This window comes from Pelobates fuscus, chromosome 3, assembly GCF_036172605.1.
Source record: "Pelobates fuscus isolate aPelFus1 chromosome 3, aPelFus1.pri, whole genome shotgun sequence".
In the NCBI taxonomy this organism is placed as follows: Eukaryota; Metazoa; Chordata; class Amphibia; order Anura; family Pelobatidae; genus Pelobates; species Pelobates fuscus.
Window position 1 is genome coordinate 405,348,654 of NC_086319.1, and position 20,156 is coordinate 405,368,809.

Consider the following 20,156-nt stretch of genomic DNA (forward strand, 5'->3'; position numbering starts at 1 on the left):
AATGGCTTCAGAAAGCTTTATGCTAAAGCCATGTATCCATTTGATCAAATTAGTGACAAGCTACTTTTGGGAAATTCAGCAAGATTATACAGTTATTGCATCTTCTATTCCAACATGCCCAAAAAGGACATGGTTTATTCTAGCAGGTCCCCTCCATGTTATAGGCACCTTCGTAGAATGGTCTACCCAAATAATGAAGCAACACATTAGCTTTTAAGAGGTTTTATTTTTGCTCAGCTTAGAGACCATGACTACTTCATAATAAATGCTACAAAAGCTCCAACCACAATGACAGCCATACTCAGGATACCAAGGGTCACCAACACCCAGAGCTCCACATTTGTAGATTCTTGGGTCACAGCAAGCACCTGGTTCTGCTCCGCACCAACCACCAGCAGAGGTCCCAATGTTGCCCATTTGTGTTCTTGGTCTAACAGAGGTCCTGTGAAAACAAGTAGGACTCAGTACATGCTGATAGGTCGGAGGATTTGAAGTACCCCAGTCATGGAAATGAGCCAGGATAAGTGGTACCAGGCCAGTTATGGCATCACACTGAATTAAATGAAGCTTGAATTTAAGTGAAATTATTTAACTCACCAGATGGAGCTTCTCTCTTGCCAACACCCCTTTGTCCAGGATACCATGGATTAAGTCTCCGGCTGCTACCAGTTGTAGCACAGTTTCCAGTCTCACAACAGCTGCATATGGCACCATTTCCTTCCAGAGCATTCCAACTAAGGAAGAAAAGAAAAACATTAATCCATTTGAGGATTTAGCCTCAGTTAGAATATTTACTAACAGCTGTGTCCTCAAGCCTCAGTGTTGCCAACAATACTGCTTGGGATTTACTACTTACAGGTTGGAGGATTTGCTAAAGGAACAGGCCTTGTTCATGGGATCAGGAACCTGGCTTGCTGCAACAGCTCGCAAGTTACAGGTGATGTAGATCTACAAACAGAGGTTACATTTAGAGAGGTTTCTCAAACTGTACAGAGACGTATGATTAGATACTCACCATGGAGTTATCAGATCCAACAAATCTGAAGGCATCAACTGTGAACTGGAGCCGGTCTGGTGTGGGTCTCGGGGATCTAAAGGCAGAGGATGAATCCTCCTGTTTGCCATCCAACAAACACCTGCAAAGCACAGACTGGTTTAGAAAGGGTATAACCTTTCAGCTACCACAATTCCACAAGCGGCATAACCTACCCATTCTGAGCAATGATGTCATAATGAGGGCTGGAGGTGGCATCAGGGGATAATGTTGCCACACAGCTGTCCACGAAGATCATCATAGGCACATGGTTTGTTGTGTCAACAGAAGCCTCTATGTGGAATATGTCACCTAAATTGAATATTGAAGATGTCCGTGGGGCACTCCAGTCATCTGGAAGGTTACACATTGAATGGGGTTAGTGACAGCAGAGACAGGAGTCACCCATAACATCTAGACAGTAGTTACCTTTCATCAGCATCAACGAGAAGGACAGACGTTCCTCTGCGGATATGGTGGAGCTGAAGGGAATCCATGTTGGTTTGATAGCATTGCTGCTCACATTGCCATGTCTGCAGAGAATAAATGTATTGTCATGTGAAGTAATCATTCCTTTCAGTAGGTTCTGAATTAATGTTTTTAAAGTGCACCAGAATTTTAGCTTAAGAAATAAAATCACTGGTTTTACTCAAATGGCAGAGAATGGAGTACTCTTGTTTATGCATCCCTAGCTAAACCTCCTCTGGCGTAGTCATATTTGACCTTCGTAAACACTACAATAAAAAGGGACCAAGACCACATAATCTCATTGAATTCATTAGGGTCATTTTAATACTACAATCTAAAATATTGCAATTCAGAGAAACTAGAGGTGCTCACCGTTTCATGACAGGTGCATTGTTGCCATATGGGCTGGAGGAGCTGACCATTACCTTTTTCCCCCAACCCACACCAATGAAACACTGACACTTTAAGGTATGGGTCAATATGTCCACAGCTTTTATTTATAATATATAACAATACTATATAAACATAAAAGTCATTGCCCACCCCCACATATCAATTCGCAAGGCAATGACCCATCATATATAAGATTCTGTAAGTATATCAAAACCAGATCCAACATTTTCCACACGATACTGGCAGGGGTATATCTTGATACCCCTACACCACCTGGGTTCTGAGCAACTACCAAGCTCGAAACCACCAACAGGTAACCAGACCATATTGAAACAGCAAACTCACTACTCTTGCTCTATGCTTCCTTAAGCAGGTCCGTTACCCCCTTAACTTTCCTTCCACTAGCCTGCTGCTGTGACCAAGCGGGTAGAATAAAAACACTAAAGGGAGAGAGGGACCAATTCAGCCTGGTAAATCAATTAGTAATGAGGTGTTATAAAATGGCCAGTATTTATATGAGCCTACCCAGAATCATGATCTGTCAATCACCAACCCCTGCTCCACCTAAGCCTGCCTCCAAGCCCTGTCAAGGCCCCCTCTGCTAAGCTGTGCTTTCTAGACATGTGCAATTTGTTTCGGTCAGAATATGAATTCTGATGAATTTCGGGCAATTCGGACATTCGGGTACTTCCGAATGTCGAAAATACAGAATTTCCGAAGTGCCTAAGTTCCGAAGCACAGTATTGCCCAAGTACTAATATACTTACCCAGCGAAAGTAGGTTACATTGTATACAATTTTAAATAAAAGTATACAAACATAGCCAGGATTCAGCTGTAAGCATTTGCAACACTTACAACAATCAAGTAACATACAATCATATAAAATGTAAGTTACTTAGCCAGTCAATGTAATGACAGGAATGAACAAGTAGATAGCTCCCTAATACTGTGGGAGTTAGGGAGTTATCTACTAAAAAGGCTGAAAGACCCAAATTGGTCTTTCAGCCAAATTTACTAATACTAAGTAAAGATTACTTAGTATTAGTAAATTATGCCCCTACTTGCTATACCGTGAGTAGGGGCATGTCTATTAAACAGTGAGCAGCCTGAGACATGAGTGGGGGCTTTTAAACTAAAGGGGGGACCTATTGGCCCCCACCCCTGAGGGCCTTTTTTGGGTCTGAAAAAATAAGATTTAGAAGAAAGAAAACATCGAATGATAAGTTTTTTCATTTACAGGTACTTAGTTAAAGGCCCCCTCATTTTTAGGGTGGGGGGGTCCTTTTTTAGGGGGGAGGGGGTGACTAAGGTTTTGGGGACCCCTAGTCACCTGGGGGGGGAGATAACTTTTTTAGGGCCCTCACCCACCACTCAGGAGTGGGGCCAGGGGGAGGATGTTAGGGTCCCCCTGTTATTTTACTGTAGGTCCCCCATTAGTATTTAGGGCCCTCACCCGCCACTCAGGAGTGGGGCCAGGGGGAGGATGTTAGGGTCCCCCGTTATTTTACTGTAGGTCCCCCATTAGTATTTAGGGCCCCAACCGCCACTCAGGAGTGGGGCCAGGGGGAAGATGTTAGGGTCCCCCGTTATTTTACTGTAGGTCCCCCATTAGTATTTAGGGCCCCAACCGCCACTCAGGAGTGGGGCCAGGGGGAGGATGTTAGGGTCCCCCTGTTATTTTACTGTAGGTCCCCCATTAGTATTTAGGGCCCCAACCGCCACTCAGGGGTGGGGACATTAGGTCCCCCCTTATTTAACTGTAGGGCCCAATAGGCCCCCTCTTTAGATTAAAGGGGGACCTAATGCCACAGGCTGCTCACTGTTTACTAGACATGCTCCTACTCGTGGTATAGCGAGTAGGGGCAACATTTACTAATACCAAGTAATTTTTAGTATGGGAATTAGGGAGTTATCAACTAAGCGGCTGCAAAAGTGCCGAAGTTTGGAATGCCGAACCAAAAATTTTCCCCATGCACATGCCTAGTGCTTTCTTCTTGGGGCTATATGAAGTTTGACTCTGAAACTCCTGGATGTACTCAGGCTTTACATGAAGACATGTCTTGTAAGACCCCAAAGGAAAGCATGGATTTGATGACCATTAGAGCAGGAAATAGGATTTGAAGTCATACCGTGCTTTCACATAGTTTAAAAATTAAACCATTTGACTGAGGCTTTGAGAGTCTCCCAGAGAAGCATGACTATGACTGAACAAAGTGATTGAATCACTAAGTGGCAGGGATTAGAACCCTGAGACTGCATGATCTACACCAGAACTATTGAGAGATTTGTTTGTGCTCAGAATGTTTCTCTAACTTCCACTACAGTAGCGTAGATACCATGGTCACAGCTGCACCTGGCCCGTCACTCTGGGGGGCCCGGCCGCACTGCTGACCCATGTGACAGTTTGCCTGCCTCTATTTGTTGCAGTCCTGGCTTGTGCTGCACCTGAAGGGGCCCATGCTGGAGAAGGCAACCCAATGGCTATAGATTTTCAGGGGGCCTGATCAGCGTGTCTGGGCCCCCTGAGATGACAGACCCTGGGAGGAAGTGACTGCCTCGGTCACTCCTCACAGTGATCAGACTGTCGAGCGGGAGGAAGAGAGGATGAGTCAGAGTGGGGACCGACTCACATCAGGCTGAGCCCCCAGGGAAGTCACCCTCCTGCATCTATAGTGTAAGAAACAGGAGGGTGACTAAAACATTGTGTGACAGGAGTCACAGCTGCGACCAGGCCAGTCACTCCAGAGGTCCCAGCTGCCCTGCAACCCAGGGGGCCCCATGGATTGTATGTATGCCACTGAATAGTTTACCAGAGCAATTTCTGAATCTAAAAACTGACCATGTAGTAGTGTTACAAGTGCAGCAGCTCACCTCATACATCATCTACCAACCAGCAGAAAGTTATGGAGCTACGTGTAGGGCAGACTATTATACAACCAATCACACATGCAAGATCTGTGTGACTTTCCTTATGCACCCTGTGTCCTAGAGAATACTCAGCTTGACTTTGAATCACCAAGTTTTACACTGAACAGCAATACCTTTTATGTGCCACTTGCCTACTGTGGGACTGATGGATTGTGGGTAATATTGTATTGACTTCTGAGAGATCCTTCATAACATGGCAGCTATACACTAATGAATGTAGTCACTTTTATCTATTTAATAGAAACTAGAAATTATATGCAAAGCATTCCAGTGATCAGCCAAATTGTTATAATTACAGTGACAGCACGGCTGATGCCTGCGCTGCTCTCCCCAATCCTGTAAAAGAAGCCATTTGGGATGTGCTAGGTTACATCTGGCACCATAAGCACTACAGCCTGATGGTGCATCTCACTCAGGACCAGCCACGCAGAGCATTAATGAAGTGTGGTCCTAGTGCTGGTTGCTGGAGTGATACAACACTTGGATGGCTGAAGTCAGTGTGTAATTGTCCCAGACTGGACCAAAGATGCTGCCCTTTACTGCAGCAGGTTTTATACAGCTATAGGCTGGCACAGCACTAGAGTTTTATATGTTAGAACCAGTATCAGGAGATATTTATCCTGATATTAGGAATGGGTGGTTTTCCCAAAACACCTTACAATACACCATGCTACGAGAATGAGGTCCAGAGATGTTGGGGTTCCAGAATCATGTTGACATTTAACGCTGCAGTTTTTATTATGGCTTGCTGCCTTCAGGGTAGACATGAACATCTCCCAACATATGGAGATATACGAGTCATCCTTCAGCTTGTCACTGGATGTGCTCACCCACTGAAGGGGATGTCAGCCTCCCCCTCACACAGGATCATGCATGCAGTGCTCTGGAGGTTTTAGTTCTCACTGTACAGAATATGCTTGAGGACCGTCCCCCAGTGGCAGGACATTATCTGTAAATTGGGACTGCCTTGCCAAAAGCAGGACAGTTGGGTGGACTGAAAGAGCAAGAGGAATGAGGTTTGTAGTTCAAGTCCACAGGGGCTGACATTTAGGTTATATGTGTTTGAATAGGGCAGAGTGCACACTAAAGGCTGAAGACCAGCTCTGCACCAACATTACTACCTCTGATGCCATGGAGATAAATAGAGATATACACACAATAAATAAGCATATGAGATTATAAGCACAGCATTACTCATGGTTGGATTTGTAGGTAGAAAGATTACATTATAGTGTCGCAGCAGCTTATTAGAAAGTCACCATTGAAACTAGACTATTCACTAGTGTTTTTGCACAATACTTTACACTTATTTTGGTAATATTTGTGACTAAGCTGTACCCTTTATTGCAGTTACTAGAATTGCTATTGCAACTTAAAGTACCAAACAGACATCATTAAGGGGTTCTCGTGTTGGGAAAACAAAGTTAGTTTATTCACCCGCTTCCAACGCTGATGTACCGCAGCGCTCCACCTCTGATAGCCGATTGGAGGATCGAATACACAGGTGTTGAGCGCCACAAGCACATTAGGCCCTCCCCATAGGAAAACATTGAGTCACTTTTTTTGTTTTGTCATTTGTTTACTGATGCCATAATGCAGAGTGTGAGGGCATCCAGTGTCATTTAAGGGATTCTGTTTAGTAAGCCACTAGAGACTGTCTTCCTGCAAAGTGAACATTAGAGTTTCTCAAAAAGGCAGTGTTTTACATTGCTGCATTACTAAGGATGGCAGGGTCACTGCACCCAGACCACTTCAATGAGCTGAAGTGGTGTGGGTGCTTCTAGTGTCCCTTTAACTGGTTCATAGACTGACCCTTTTCTGGTCAAGTGGATTTCTTTGTATTGAGGAGAAAGCAGTGTTTACCAGAGTAACACCTCTAGCAACTGTCAGACTGATACCACTACAGGCATTTTCACCTGAAAACCTAGATTGAGAGATAACAGACTGGTTGTCACCTGAGGTAGTAGCACTGGATGGGGATCACAGCAGAGTTGGTACGGATGATGGGACTGTTCCTGGAAGGGGTTGGGCTGTAGGTCAAGTTCGTGCTATAGATCAGCCAGTCTGAAGTCATCTGCAAATACAAACAGATTTGTTAAAACCCAAGAAACACCACAAACTGAAGATGTTGTCTGACACGATATTGGCCACTACATTTGTCATGGCTGCAAGTTGTAGGTAAGGAACAGTAATACAGAACAGTTATTTAATGCTAAATTAGCCAAGAACTGAGCAGTGAGATTACATGGGTATGATCTATACACTAGATCCCTTTAATCCTTAAATAGTAAACCGCAATATATCTGGACTACACAACACTCAATGGCCACCTATAGTTTGTGCAACCTTTACTATTATGCTCCTTCATGATATGTCATCAGTCCACAGCTCTATACAATATAAAGTCTTAGAAGGCAACTAAAAATTATAAACACACCACATGGTTATGCCCACCACAGTTTAAACGTAATCTTTGTATTGAGAGATATCTGCCAAAGAAAATGCTTAGACTATTTAAAGAGGCTCCGAGTGAAGTCTTTCATTGGTCACTTCTGGATGAGCATCTAAGTTTGAAGCCCAGGCCTGGTTTTGCATGGAGTACCCTGATCGACCACTATGTGCCCCTTTGGACATGACCATAGGATGTGTTTGCATAGTCTCTTCAAGGAGTTTAAAGCAACACTCCAGACACCATAATGGGGTTTCCCTGCCTTTGTTAGTTCCAGCAGAGATACAAGCTCCAATAAGCCATTCCAACTGAAGAACTTGGAGCTTTCCATTGGCAATAGTGGACTTTTTAACTTAAAAATGGGAAACCAGGAGTACCATATCCACCACAATGCACACCTTAGTTGGATACACACAATTGCCTATATCTCCAACATTAAAAAAGTCAGTTCACACTTTCAAGTCATACACAAGAGAACACAGAGTTCATGTATGCCTAGAGAGACGTTTCCTCACCTGTAAGGTATTGCCACAGTCCTGCAGCCCCTGCTGGAAGATCACAGTAGTTGCTGTACTCTGGGAGCTTGGCATACACTGCCTGGGACCCAGACTCAGATCAGAGGCTTTCACCAGCCGCCCATTTCCATAGAGATCTGTCTGTACAGATACCACCATTGCATCCTCCATACATTGCACCCTAATAGGATTGTGGACAGGAGTCTGCAGCTGTCTGGACTGACCCACAACCCCAATATTCAGCCTGGAGGACCCCCAACCAGATGGTGTCCTCCCCCACCAGGAGTCATACTGTCTCCGATTCCTGGCTAGGACATGCTTCCTGGAAACAGCCAACTCTGGGCCAGAGACCAGTAACACCAAGAGAAGGCAACTCAGTCTAACCCACTGTCCCATTCTGACTGCAGTACAATGACTACCTGTACAGCCCTGCCCTTTATATACCTCTCTCACCAGCTGCAGGTAGGTTCCTCTAACTAGGAAAGGTAATCTGTATAACCCCACCCACCACCTGCAGGTAGGTTCCTCTAACTAGGAAAGGTCATCTGTATAACCCCACCCACCACCTGCAGGTAGGTTCCTCTAACTAGGAAAGGTCATCTGTATAGCCCCACCCACCACCTGCAGGTAGGTTCCTCTAACTAGGAAAGGTCATCTGTGTAACCCCACCCACCAACTGCAGGTACCTCTAACTGGGGAAAACAATTACAAACACCTGTAAAAGCATCTTAACCAGTTACTAAAGTTGTTAGGTCCTCAATGGGTTCCTAGACATTTATTGGTTGTTCGCTCAGAAAATAAAATATATTGTATACAGTATTCATGTGCTGCGGGGGGAATCAGTTACTTACAGGGTTATTGAATAAAGTGAGTAACAAAGGTGAGTTCAAAGCGAGTTTAAATTTAAGGCCAAAATAGCTGAATTGGAAGAATTATTTAAGCGAGCTATGCTTTGCATTCAGCTACTGTGGCCTCATAATTGAAATTTACTTTGATAATGAGGGTGATGGCGTACAGGGTTATTCATTAAAGTGAGAATTCAAAGTAAATTTCAAGTCAAACTGGAACCATTTTCTGTCAGCTCTGCTTTTAGTTCAGATACTCTGACTTTAAATTTAAAGTCACTTAGAATCTGCTTTGATCTCACATTTCAGTAAAGAACCATGCAAGGTTCCCTCCTGTAACATCCAATTCTACATGACGGCAGCACTTTTCATGCTCTGTCTAATGGTGTCAACGATTGGTATGGTGGATCTAGAAAACTATCTGGAGCTGTATTCATCTGATGATTGTTTAGGTACAGACTTACTGCTTTATTGAAAATACAGAGTTTGAGAGCTTCAAGGTAAAATTATATATTTTTGAAAGTTACAGAGCTACTTACTAAAGTGAGAATGGTCAGGAATTCACAGCGAAATTCAAATTTAAGATCAAAATAGCTAAACTGGAAGAATTATCCAAGTCAGCTCTGATTCCAGTTTGGCTACTTTGGCCTTACATTTGAAATTTACTGTAAATACACTTTAAAGGGACACTGTAGGCACCTAGCCCACTTCAGCTCATTAAAGTAGTCTGGGTGCAATGTCCCTGTCACCTTAACCCTGCAATGGTAATTATTGCTGTTTCTGAGGAGCTGCAATAATTACCTCTCTCAGGGTGAACTCCACCTCTAGCGGCTGTATACCAGACAGCCACTAGAGGCACCTCCGGGTGGTTAGGCAACCAAAAGTCACCTAACTTAGACTGAATGTCCTCTCGCTGTTCATGAGGACATCCAGCAAGGGTTTTAACTCCTTCAGCACTGAGTAGGGGTCCCGCAAGTGAGGGGGCACTGTAGGGAAATATAGTGCCAAATAAATGGCGTTGTTTTCCTGGCACTATAGTATCCCTTTAATACTCAGCTATTCTAACCTGACATCAAACAAAAAGTTATTTTGCTTAATCCAAATTTTGATCAGTTTGCAGATAGGTATTGAAGGGTTGCATTTGGAATCATGAGAAGTATGTCAGAACAATATAAAAATGAATTATACGTACAGATTAAGATGTCTAAGGACTACTCCACACACATAAAGCGCTTCAGTTTGCTGAAATGCTCTATGTGAAAAGTGTGAGTCCTCTTTTTTTTTTAATAAACAAAGAGGGCAGATTTCAGAAGAAATTGGCACTTTTATAATTTATAAACGTGCCAATTGTTATAATGTTTTCAAGCAGACAGCCGGTCCTGTCACTTATGAAAAATGATTGCAATGCAGGTGCTCGGAACAATTTCTGCCTCTTGAGCTTAGCTCTATCAAGCTAACCAAACCAGGAAGTAACAGGACCAGTTATCTGATTGACAGCCAGGGAGGCGTAACCAGGTTTATTTATAAAAGCATACATTTCTATAAAAAGCTGCACTTTTGTAAAATGAAAAAAGGACACACACTTCACACATAATGTACTTCAGCTAGCTTTAGTGCTTTAGGGTCTGGAGTGTCCCTTTAACAAAAGGGAAGACTGTGACAGCTACTTACCTGTCTCAGAAAACTGCCACTCTGACAGTGGCAGAATATGTTCTGTGGTTTAGACAAAGTCTTCTTTGGTTCCCTTGCCTTCTAAGTGAATGGGGACATGGGGAGCATAATAAAATATGAATTTCTACTGCATTGACAAATACTAACAAAGTGCGTGATGCATACCCAGAGGAATTAGAAAAAATGATGTTGGGAGTCCATGGCGTAATAGAGATTGTGGACTCCAACCTGGCATGTTTGACGCCAATCAAAAGAGAGAACTTCATTCTTTAATGGTTATTTATTAACGTGAGAATTCAAGGTGAATCAAAGTTAATTGCAATTTTAAATCTTTAGATAAATATTTAGATTTGAAATTCACTTTGAATTCCCACTTTAGTAAATAACCCTATATGATATGACCAGATAGTTTACCTACGAGAAAGCGCCTTAGCTGTGAAATGCATTAAGCAAACTGTTCCTTTATTTTTTTATTTTTTTTAATGATTTTATTCTTTTTTTGTTGGTGACTAACAAAATCCCTCATTGCTTGCAGTAGTTATGGTTATTTTTATCACAGTGGTTATGGTGTGGATCACTGTACTAGCATTGTATTCCAAGCAATAACACGCTCCTAGACTCTAGTTACCCTGGGTCTATGGCCCCTGGAGTGCATTACCTGTTAAAAACTCAATTTCTGCATCTTGGATGTTAAAAACTATGTCTGGCCCTTTAACTCTGCTGGGAAAGAATCTGTAATGTTAAAACTGGTGTGACAAACTGCCATTTTGCCACTGGCTTTCCATGTGCCAAACTGCCCTGTTCCTCTGGCTTATGGAGAAGCCTGCTTGCCAGCTATATCACTACTAGCTCTTTTAAGAGCTATCTCCAGCTACCCTGCTACACCTTCTGGAAAGAGAGCCCCAGCTACACCCTCCTGGAGGAGCGAACCCTGCTCTTCCCACTCTACAGGACCTTAGGTTGGAGCTCTGCCGTGGTCTCCAGTACTGGGAAGGAGGACGCCCAGACGGTAGATACCCTACTCCATAGGGGTAACCGTCACAAGGTGATACATTGTGGATGTATTTTTTATTATTATTTTTGCAGGTGGTGAGTAGTGATGTCCCGAACTGTTCGCCGATCCGTTCGTGAACTGTTCGCCAGCGAACAATAGCGTGTTCGCGGTGGGCGAACATACACGATTTCCGGTCCGCCATCTATTCGTCATCATTGAGTGAACTTTGGCCCGGAACCTCACAGCAGACACATTCCAGCCAATCAGCAGCAGACCCTCCCTCCCATGTGTTCCATGTGGCAGAATGAGTCTGCTGACTGTGAGGTTCCGGGCCAAAGTTCACTCAATGATGACAAATAGGGGGCGGACCGGAAATCGCGTATGTTCGCCCACCGCGAACACGCTATTGTTCGCTGGCGAACAGTTCGCGAACGGTTCGGCGAACAGTTCGGGACATCACTAGTGGTGAGTAACAACACTTTTTTCAAAAAGACATATATGCAAACATTGATGTGTACAACGACTTAGTAATATTGTCTTCTTATAGTTAGAGTTGAGCGGACACCTGGATGTCCCCGAACCCCTTTGATGGGGACCCGAACTTTTGGCCAATTATGCCTCTAAAATACTCCTGGAAAGAGCTAGAGAGCTGCAAAAGCAAGTAAAATGGGGGAAGAGTAGGACAAGTGCCCTGAAAACAAATGTGGAAAGGGAAATCACTTGAAATAACATAAAAATGTTAAATACAGCTGACCCATAAAAGAGCACTAGATGGAATCTTTGATTTTAGCTGTGGAAGAACATAAATCAAAATAAAAAAAAGGGTGATGAGTAGAGGGGGTGATGAGGAGGGGGAGGGGGTGATGAGTAGAGGGGGGTGATGAGGAGAGGGGGGTGATTGTGAGAGGGAGAGATGGTGATTGTGAGAGGGAGGGGGCTGATTGTGATAGGGAGGGGGGTGATGAGGGGAGGGTAGGGGGGTGGTGGTGTGGGGGGCTGAAGTGAGAGGGAGCTCAGGGAGGGGGGGTGAGAGGAGGGGGTGATTGTGTGAGGGAGGGGGGGTGATTGTGATAGGGAGGGGGGGTGTTGAGGAGAGTAACGGGATGATGAGGAGAGGGAGGGGAGGTGATGAGAAGAGGGGGTGATGAGGAGAGGGGGGATGATGAGTAGAGGGGGGTGATGAGTAGAGGGGGTGATGAGTAGAGGGGGGTGATGAGGAGAGGGGGTGATGCATGGGGGCTAAACAATTACCTTAAATCCCTGGTGGTCTAGTGGGGTCCCTGGTGGTTCGGTGGCCATCATTTCCGGTCTACAGCTCCGCAGAGCTGCAGACCATGGATCTCACGAGACCATCAGAGCGTTGCCGTGGTAACCCGAGACAACGCTCTGATTGGGCAGTGCACGCGGATCCATGGTCTGCAGCTCTGCAGAGCTGCAGACCGGTCTCGGCGATGGTCGCAGGAGGGTCATTGCAGTCTGCCCTGGGCACCCCCCTAGTGAGTGGCACCCGGGGCGGACCGCCCCCCGCCCACCCGCCCCCCATCAGTATGCCACTGGTTGGAGTGCAGGGTATTCTCTTTCATTGTTCAAACTGAGCTCAACTCCTGATGCATGGAGAAAAGGCCTTCACAAGCCTCTGCTAATGTGTACATAGTTTATACTATGTGACCCATAGGTTGAGGAGACGGTGACTGTGGCGGTGTAGGTGGAAGCGGCGGTGGAGGAGGAGGAGGAGGTAGCCAACACTGTTTTTTATTTTTTTTTATTTTTTAATTGTGGTAACCCACAAAATATTGGGACATACAACCAAAGAAACATTTGCGGCCTGTGGTGCATTTCTTGCAGTCCTGATGCATGGAGAAATGCTCAACTCCTGATGCATGGAGAAAAGGCCTTCACAAACCTCTGCTAATGTGTACCTAGTTTATACTAAGTGACCCATAGGTTGAGGAGGTAGTCACCGTGGCGGTGTAGATGGAAGCAGCGGTGGAGGAGAAGGATGAGGTAGCCAACACTGTTTTTTTTTTTTTTATTGTGGTAGCCCACAAAATATTGGTACATACAACAAAAGAAACATTTGCGGACTGCGGTGCATTTCTTGCAGTCCTGATGCATGGAGAAATGCTCAACTCCTGATGCATGGAGAAAAGGCCTTCACAAGCCTCTGCTAATGTGTACATAGTTGATACTATGTGACCCATAGGTTGAGGAGACGGTGACTGTGGCGGTGTAGGTGGAAGCGGCGGTGGAGGAGGAGGTAGCCAACACTGTTTTTTATGTTTTTTTATTTTTTAATTGTGGTAACCCACAAAATATTGGGACATACAACCAAAGAAACATTTGCGGCCTGTGGTGCATTTCTTGCAGTCCTGATGCATGGAGAAATGCTCAACTCCTGATGCATGGAGAAAAGGCCTTCACAAACCTCTGCTAATGTGTACCTAGTTTATACTAAGTGACCCATAGGTTGAGGAGGTAGTCACCGTGGCGGTGTAGGTGGAAGCAGCGGTGGAGGAGAAGGATGAGGTAGCCAACACTGTTTTTTTTTTTTTTTATTGTGGTAGCCCACAAAATATTGGTACATACAACAAAAGAAACATTTGCGGACTGCGGTGCATTTCTTGCAGTCCTGATGCATGGAGAAATGCTCAACTCCTGCATTTCTATTTGACTCTAAGATATGAAGAGCAGGCCACAAAAGTACTATTTAGCAGATTAACACCCAGAAAATAAGAATGTTTACCACTGTGCTGTAAGCGGAGTATTAGACACTTCTAAGGAGAAAAGGCCTTCACAAGCCTCTGCTAATGTGTACCTAGTTTATACTAAGTGACCCATAGGTTGAGGAGGCGGTGACCGTGGTGGTGGAGGAGGAGGATGAGGTAGCCAACACTGTTTTTTTATATATATATATATATATATATATATATATATATATATATATTTTTTTTTTTTATTGGGGTAACCCCCAAAATATTGTGACATATAAAAAAAAATCTGTTCCGCAGAGTAGCTGTTGACATTATAGTTGTGCAGGAACTTTGTTGACTCTAGAGAACCTTGGACAAATCGCACATCCCCGTGGCGGCGACTTTGCATGCGGATGTCATCCATATCAACTTTCGATGCCAGTTTCTGCGCCTACCATGGTGACCACGGGTAATGAGGAATCAGGGTTCCATTCCGTACAGGGACCATGAGAAACGGCTACCACATGCAAGGAAGGCAGCAGGCGCGCAAATGACCCACTCCCGACGCGGGAAGGTAGTGACGACAAATAACAATACAGGACTCTTTAGAGGCCCTGTAATTGTAATGAGTCCACTTGAAATCCTTTCACTCTGATCAATTGGAGGGAAGTCTGGTGCAGAGCCACTGACCCGTGCGTGCTGCAGCTGAAACTCCACTATCGCCTGCTGCTCGCACAGTCTCATGAGGCGGTGAGTGGGAAGGTCGAAGTTGCGCTGCAGCACAGACAGGCGAGCAGCAGCAGGGTGAAAACACCAAAAGCGCGCACAGCCGCTACAGTGCATGTCACATCCTGTTCCAAGTTGCAGATCAGTCTGGTGATGGCTTCTGGTATCAAGTACGCTTTTTACTGAAGCTGCATCAAGGTCCTGGTATGTGGCCGCACAAACGCTGGTGCTCAACACCAGGTGGCGTGCGGTTACCCTGCACCAGTCCCTGCTAATCCATTCCACACTGTGACTCCTAGCTTCAACATCAGGCATACTGGGTCCCGGTCGTCCGACTGCCGCCCAGACAGTGTCTGGGTCCTGGTCACCGGACTGCCCACCTCACTGTGAAACTACGAATGGATCTTTAAATCTGGTACGATCCTGAACTTTGCAGCTTGGGTTCGCTCAAGTCTATTATGGATCCTTTGATCGCTACATGTATTACTTGGATAACTGGTAATTCTCGAGCTAATACATGCCGACGAGCGCTAGGGGACGGCCGCTCCGCTTTTGTACCCTGCTCCCTTTAATGCTGTGCTGGTGCCTCAGCAGTTGGTATCTGTGTTTTTCCAGCATGTAAAGTCTGCAAAGGACATATGGAAATTGTTTTAGAATTTCCTCCAGGCAACACTTTTCCCTATAAACTGACCTCTCAGTATGACTTGTAAGGGTATTGCCCCAGAATTACAATATTGTTGAAGTACCTCTTAGCTATTGATCACTGGTTTAAATATAGCAGCTTGTTACCTGGTAGTTTCTAGTTTAGAAAATATCAATCTATTTTCTATCACTTAGATCTGTGTAACAAGTGTAGTAGGTGTGAAACAATATTACAAGTGACCGATGTCGTAAATTCGAATTCTGTGGGTTATTGCATTTTTAAGATGTAGACTAATTGTATCACACTAGCCATGCACAGGTAGATTGTCTGGCACGTTGTTTTGGTGTTGGTATATTAATGCTTCTGTATAGGAAGCGATCACAATAACACTTATTTTTCACTTAAAAAAAAATCAGGCTAAACAAAAATTGGTAATTAACAATATGACATCTGAAAAGCACATGAAAGGATGCTGTATGATTTACAAAAAAAAAATAAAAATAAGAACACACTACATGAAGGTCCTGTTCACTAGAGTGTGTAGTCATGAATGTAACCAGTCAAACTTTGTTTTTACAGCCACTGGTTGGCCCATACGTATTTTAAAACTTGTTTAATTTTGTTGTAGCATGACTTGTAGCTATGAAGAACAGGCCCCAAAATGTACTATTTAGCAGTTTAGCACCAAAATAATTAGAATGTTTACAATTGCGCTGTAATTGCAGTATTAAACGCTTCTATTTGACTCTCAGATATGAAGTGCACGCCCCAAAATGTACTATTTAGCAGTTTAGCACCAAAACAATTAGAATTTTTACAATTGCACTGTACGCGCAGTATTAGACGCTTCTATTTGACTCTCAGATATGAAGAGCAGACCACAAAATTTACTATTTAGCAGATTAGCACACATCATCTTCCACCCACTCCTTAACCCTGCCCTTCTTGCCGGTATGCCCACTGCAGAAAGCCAACAGCAGTTGGCACCTGTGTTTTTCCAGCATGTAAAGTCTGCAAAGGACATATGGAAATTGTTTTAGAATTTCCTCCAGGCAACAGTTTTCTGTATAAACTGACCTCTCAGTATGACTTGTGAGGGTATTGCGCCAGAATTACAACATTGTTGAAGTACCTCTTAGCTATTGATCACTGGTTTAAATATAGCAGCTTGTTATCTGGTAGTTTCTAGTGTAGAAAATATCAATCTGCAAGTGTTGTAGGTGTGAAAAATTATTACAAGTGACCGATGTAGTAAATTCGAATTAAAGTTACGCTTCGATTTGACTCTCAGATATGAAGTGAACACCCCAAATATACTATTTAGCACCAAAAAACCCCACAAATTTACTTTTTAAAACTACAATGTAAGCAGAAGATTAGCAGTAAAACAATTAGAATGTTTACCACTGCGCTGTAAGCACACTATTTGACACTTCTGTTACGGTATACCCAGGTATAAAAGGGGTTAATACCGCTGAGCACGTTCACCTTACGAATCGAGAGACAGCTAACGAAAGCTCCAATCCTGAATAGGAACCATACGAAAATCCTTCACATATCAAACAGCCGAACAAGTAAACCATACGAATACAATACCCCCAAGTACTAGACCAAGCTCCGTATTGAGGGTTAAGCAGAGATCTGATTTAATGTGGGCTACCTGCCCGGTATTTATGCAGGTCTCCCACCTGGTGGACACTCCCCTAGGGGACCAGATGGAAGACTGGGACAATAAGAGTACAGTAGCCAATCACAGTGGCTCAGACATAAACACTCTCCTTTAGCTGAAATGACCCTCCTCCCTATCCTGGAGATAATTGGGGAAGTAATCCAATTATCTCCCAGGATAGAGGCAAATCGCTATTTTACATGTAACAGTAAAAACACGAAAAAATGTATAACAGGAAAAATACCGAATGCACTAGGTACAATTAATGTATCCCCAGATAGCTTAGATCTGAGCGCACATTATTACCGAATGGTGCTCAGATCACATACATACAGTTCAATCGCCATGGAGTCAAAGTCTTTCACATAGTCTTTCGGTATACGAATGGTCTCCATGGCATAGCTATATGGGTTAAGTCCATTCGTGCAGGAAAAGTACGGAACGGGCCGGCGTTCGTATGCCGGATGATGGAGAAGGAAGGTCGGTGGCTTCAGCGGTGTTTGTGTGAAATAGTGTCTGTTTTTAGTTCCAGAGAATCGTCGACGAACACCGCTGGGCATTTGTGCATCCAAGATGGCCGCCGCCTCATGGTCGGCATACAAACGACGACCACCCAGCTTCCCTTTGACAATTAAGAGGTGTCTGTGGTTAAACACAACGTAAATTGTAAATGTACCTGTGATTGATGTATTTAGGTTGGGAGGATCCCAATCAACATCCCAATCAACATGGGTGGCCACCCATTACATTCAGGTGTTTCTCATAGTTTATATTATTTGGGTATATAAGGGTGAGGTTCACTCTTTTACAACAGGCTCTCTTGATAAAGGCATCTCTTTTGCCGAAACGTTGGGGGCGTGTTGATTGATTTTCTGCCCCCTCTTACTTATTCTGGTATGCATTTGCTTTTCTATATTATTTTTTTATGATGGGTTGATAAGATTTGATATCTCTATTAAATAGTGACCAAATTGATACTAAGCATTATTCATTTTTTTATGAAATATTTTACCAGGAAGGATACATTGAGATTTCTCTCGCTTTCAAGTATGTCCTGGATCCACAAAACTTTACATTGTTACGTTAGGGTACAATAAAATACAAAAACAATATTAATACACAATAAATACAAAATTTAACATAGAACAGGTAGGAAATATACAATCAACCATGACAGGTGCATTCTGTTTTGAGGTATGTAGAGAGGGATCTCTTAAAGGAAATAGGCGTGGGGAAGATTTTAAATTGTGCAGGAGGTCGTTCCACAATTGCGGTGCTCTGTAGGAGAAGGAGGATCGGGCTGCTTTCTTTTTGTATAAAATAAAGTGCTGGTTCTGGATCGGAGGTTATAGGAAAAAAAACAGCACATACTTATAGTCTCCCATATCACAGTTTTGAGGATCATGTGTACATTTGAGGATTTGCAGACATTAGGCAGATCATTTATAAATAATGTAAATAGTAGGGGGCCGAGAATGGAACTTTGGGGAACACCACACATGACTGGGAGAGGGAGGGAGTCGCTGTCAGAAATGGACACATATTGCGAGCGATCTGATACATACGATCGAAACCAGGTTAGCGAACGATCACCCAAACCTGAGTTTTTGTGTTTGTGCAGTAGAATGTCATGGTCTACTGTGTCAAAAGCCTTAGCAATATTAGGAAAATAGCTACAGTTAGGTCTCCTTGTTCCATGCCAGTTTGGATGTCATTGCAAAATTTTAAGAGGGCAGTTGTAGTGGAGTGATTCTGGTGAAAGCCCGATTGATCAGGGGTCAGATAGTTAGATTGTTAGTAGTACTCACATAGTTGCGTATGGACACATTTTTCTAAGATTTTTGACAATACCGGGAGCAATGTTATTGGGCGATAGTAGTGTCACCACTTTTATGAATAGGCACTACTCTCGCAGTCTTCCAAAGTTTGGGTTTGGATATTATCATAGAACTTTTGATCTTTTTCTGTATATTATCAGTATTTAAGTCATTCTTTGATCTGTTCTGATGTGCATTGTGATATGTTGATTCTTTTTTGTACCTATCTGATTATTAAAATATTTTCTTCATATTATTGGTTGTGCTCCTTGATTGGATATTTTCTGTATTCTCGTTTAGTCCTCTAGGAATAGGACCTTATCTAAGTGAGCACCCAGACTTAAAATAACTTGTGTCATTATTTTCTTATCATATTTTGATTGAGTGTGTCGAACTACTTCTAATTATAACTTGCTGCCTGGGTTGTCAGGCCTAGTCTCTCAAATTATAATTAATAAAATTACTTAACTATATAAAAAGATTACATAAACATACACATAGAATTTCAATATATATACATATATATTTTTAAATCTTACGTATATATTGTTGTAATTATTTATGTAATTATATCTATTTATATGTGTATATTTTTAATGTAATTGATATATATATAGATATTGATACATATATATATATATAATTTCATTCTTAGTGTATTTTGATAACAATATATATTTATATATAACTGGCAAAAAAGGAAAGGGTAATAGGCGCTCACTATAGTAAATTGTGAACAGGAACCTTGTGGATAGATAGAGAGAACAAAAAAAAGGTGTATACCGCGCCTAATAATTTATATAAATACAAAATGTACGTACATACATTTCCGAGTATTTCCAATAGATCAAAACCTCGGAATAAAAACGAAATAAAAATAATAGTGCAATACAGTAAACTTATATTGTGAAGTGGTGAATATAACTATACACAATCCACTCACATTTATATGAGCTATAACAGAGCTCAACTGTTTAGTAGATAGGAGAGTGCGCTGGATCTTGTGTATTGTTTATTGTATAATATGGCCCCCAGCAGCACCCCATTTAAGCATGTTCAGGTGAGTGAAACCATCCCCCATGTTTCATATATATATATATATATATATATATATATATATATCAAAATACTTTTAGAATGAAATTGCATATATATATATATATATATATATATATAATTGTGTTTTCATTTTTTATTATGATTTAATTTATTTATTAATTAATGTTTTAGTATTTTAATTATTATACATATTATATTATATATATTATACATATATTATATATATGTAACTCCATAATAAGTGTATTTTGATAT

At 42.7% G+C, this 20,156-nt stretch overlaps 1 protein-coding gene across 1 annotated transcript; it reads right to left on the reverse strand.

Moving 5' to 3' along the window:
- Nucleotides 1-251: 251 nt before the first annotated feature.
- Nucleotides 252-8,183, reverse strand: LOC134601956 (zona pellucida sperm-binding protein 3-like). Its single transcript, XM_063446462.1, has 8 exons — nucleotides 7,788-8,183; nucleotides 6,779-6,897; nucleotides 1,463-1,566; nucleotides 1,210-1,387; nucleotides 1,016-1,136; nucleotides 857-948; nucleotides 598-734; nucleotides 252-442 (listed from the first exon to the last, which is right to left on the reverse strand). The coding sequence occupies exons 1-8, from the start codon at nucleotides 8,181-8,183 to the stop codon at nucleotides 252-254; spliced, it is 1,338 nt and encodes a 445-aa protein (XP_063302532.1).
- Between the last annotated feature and the right edge of the window lie 11,973 nt (nucleotides 8,184-20,156).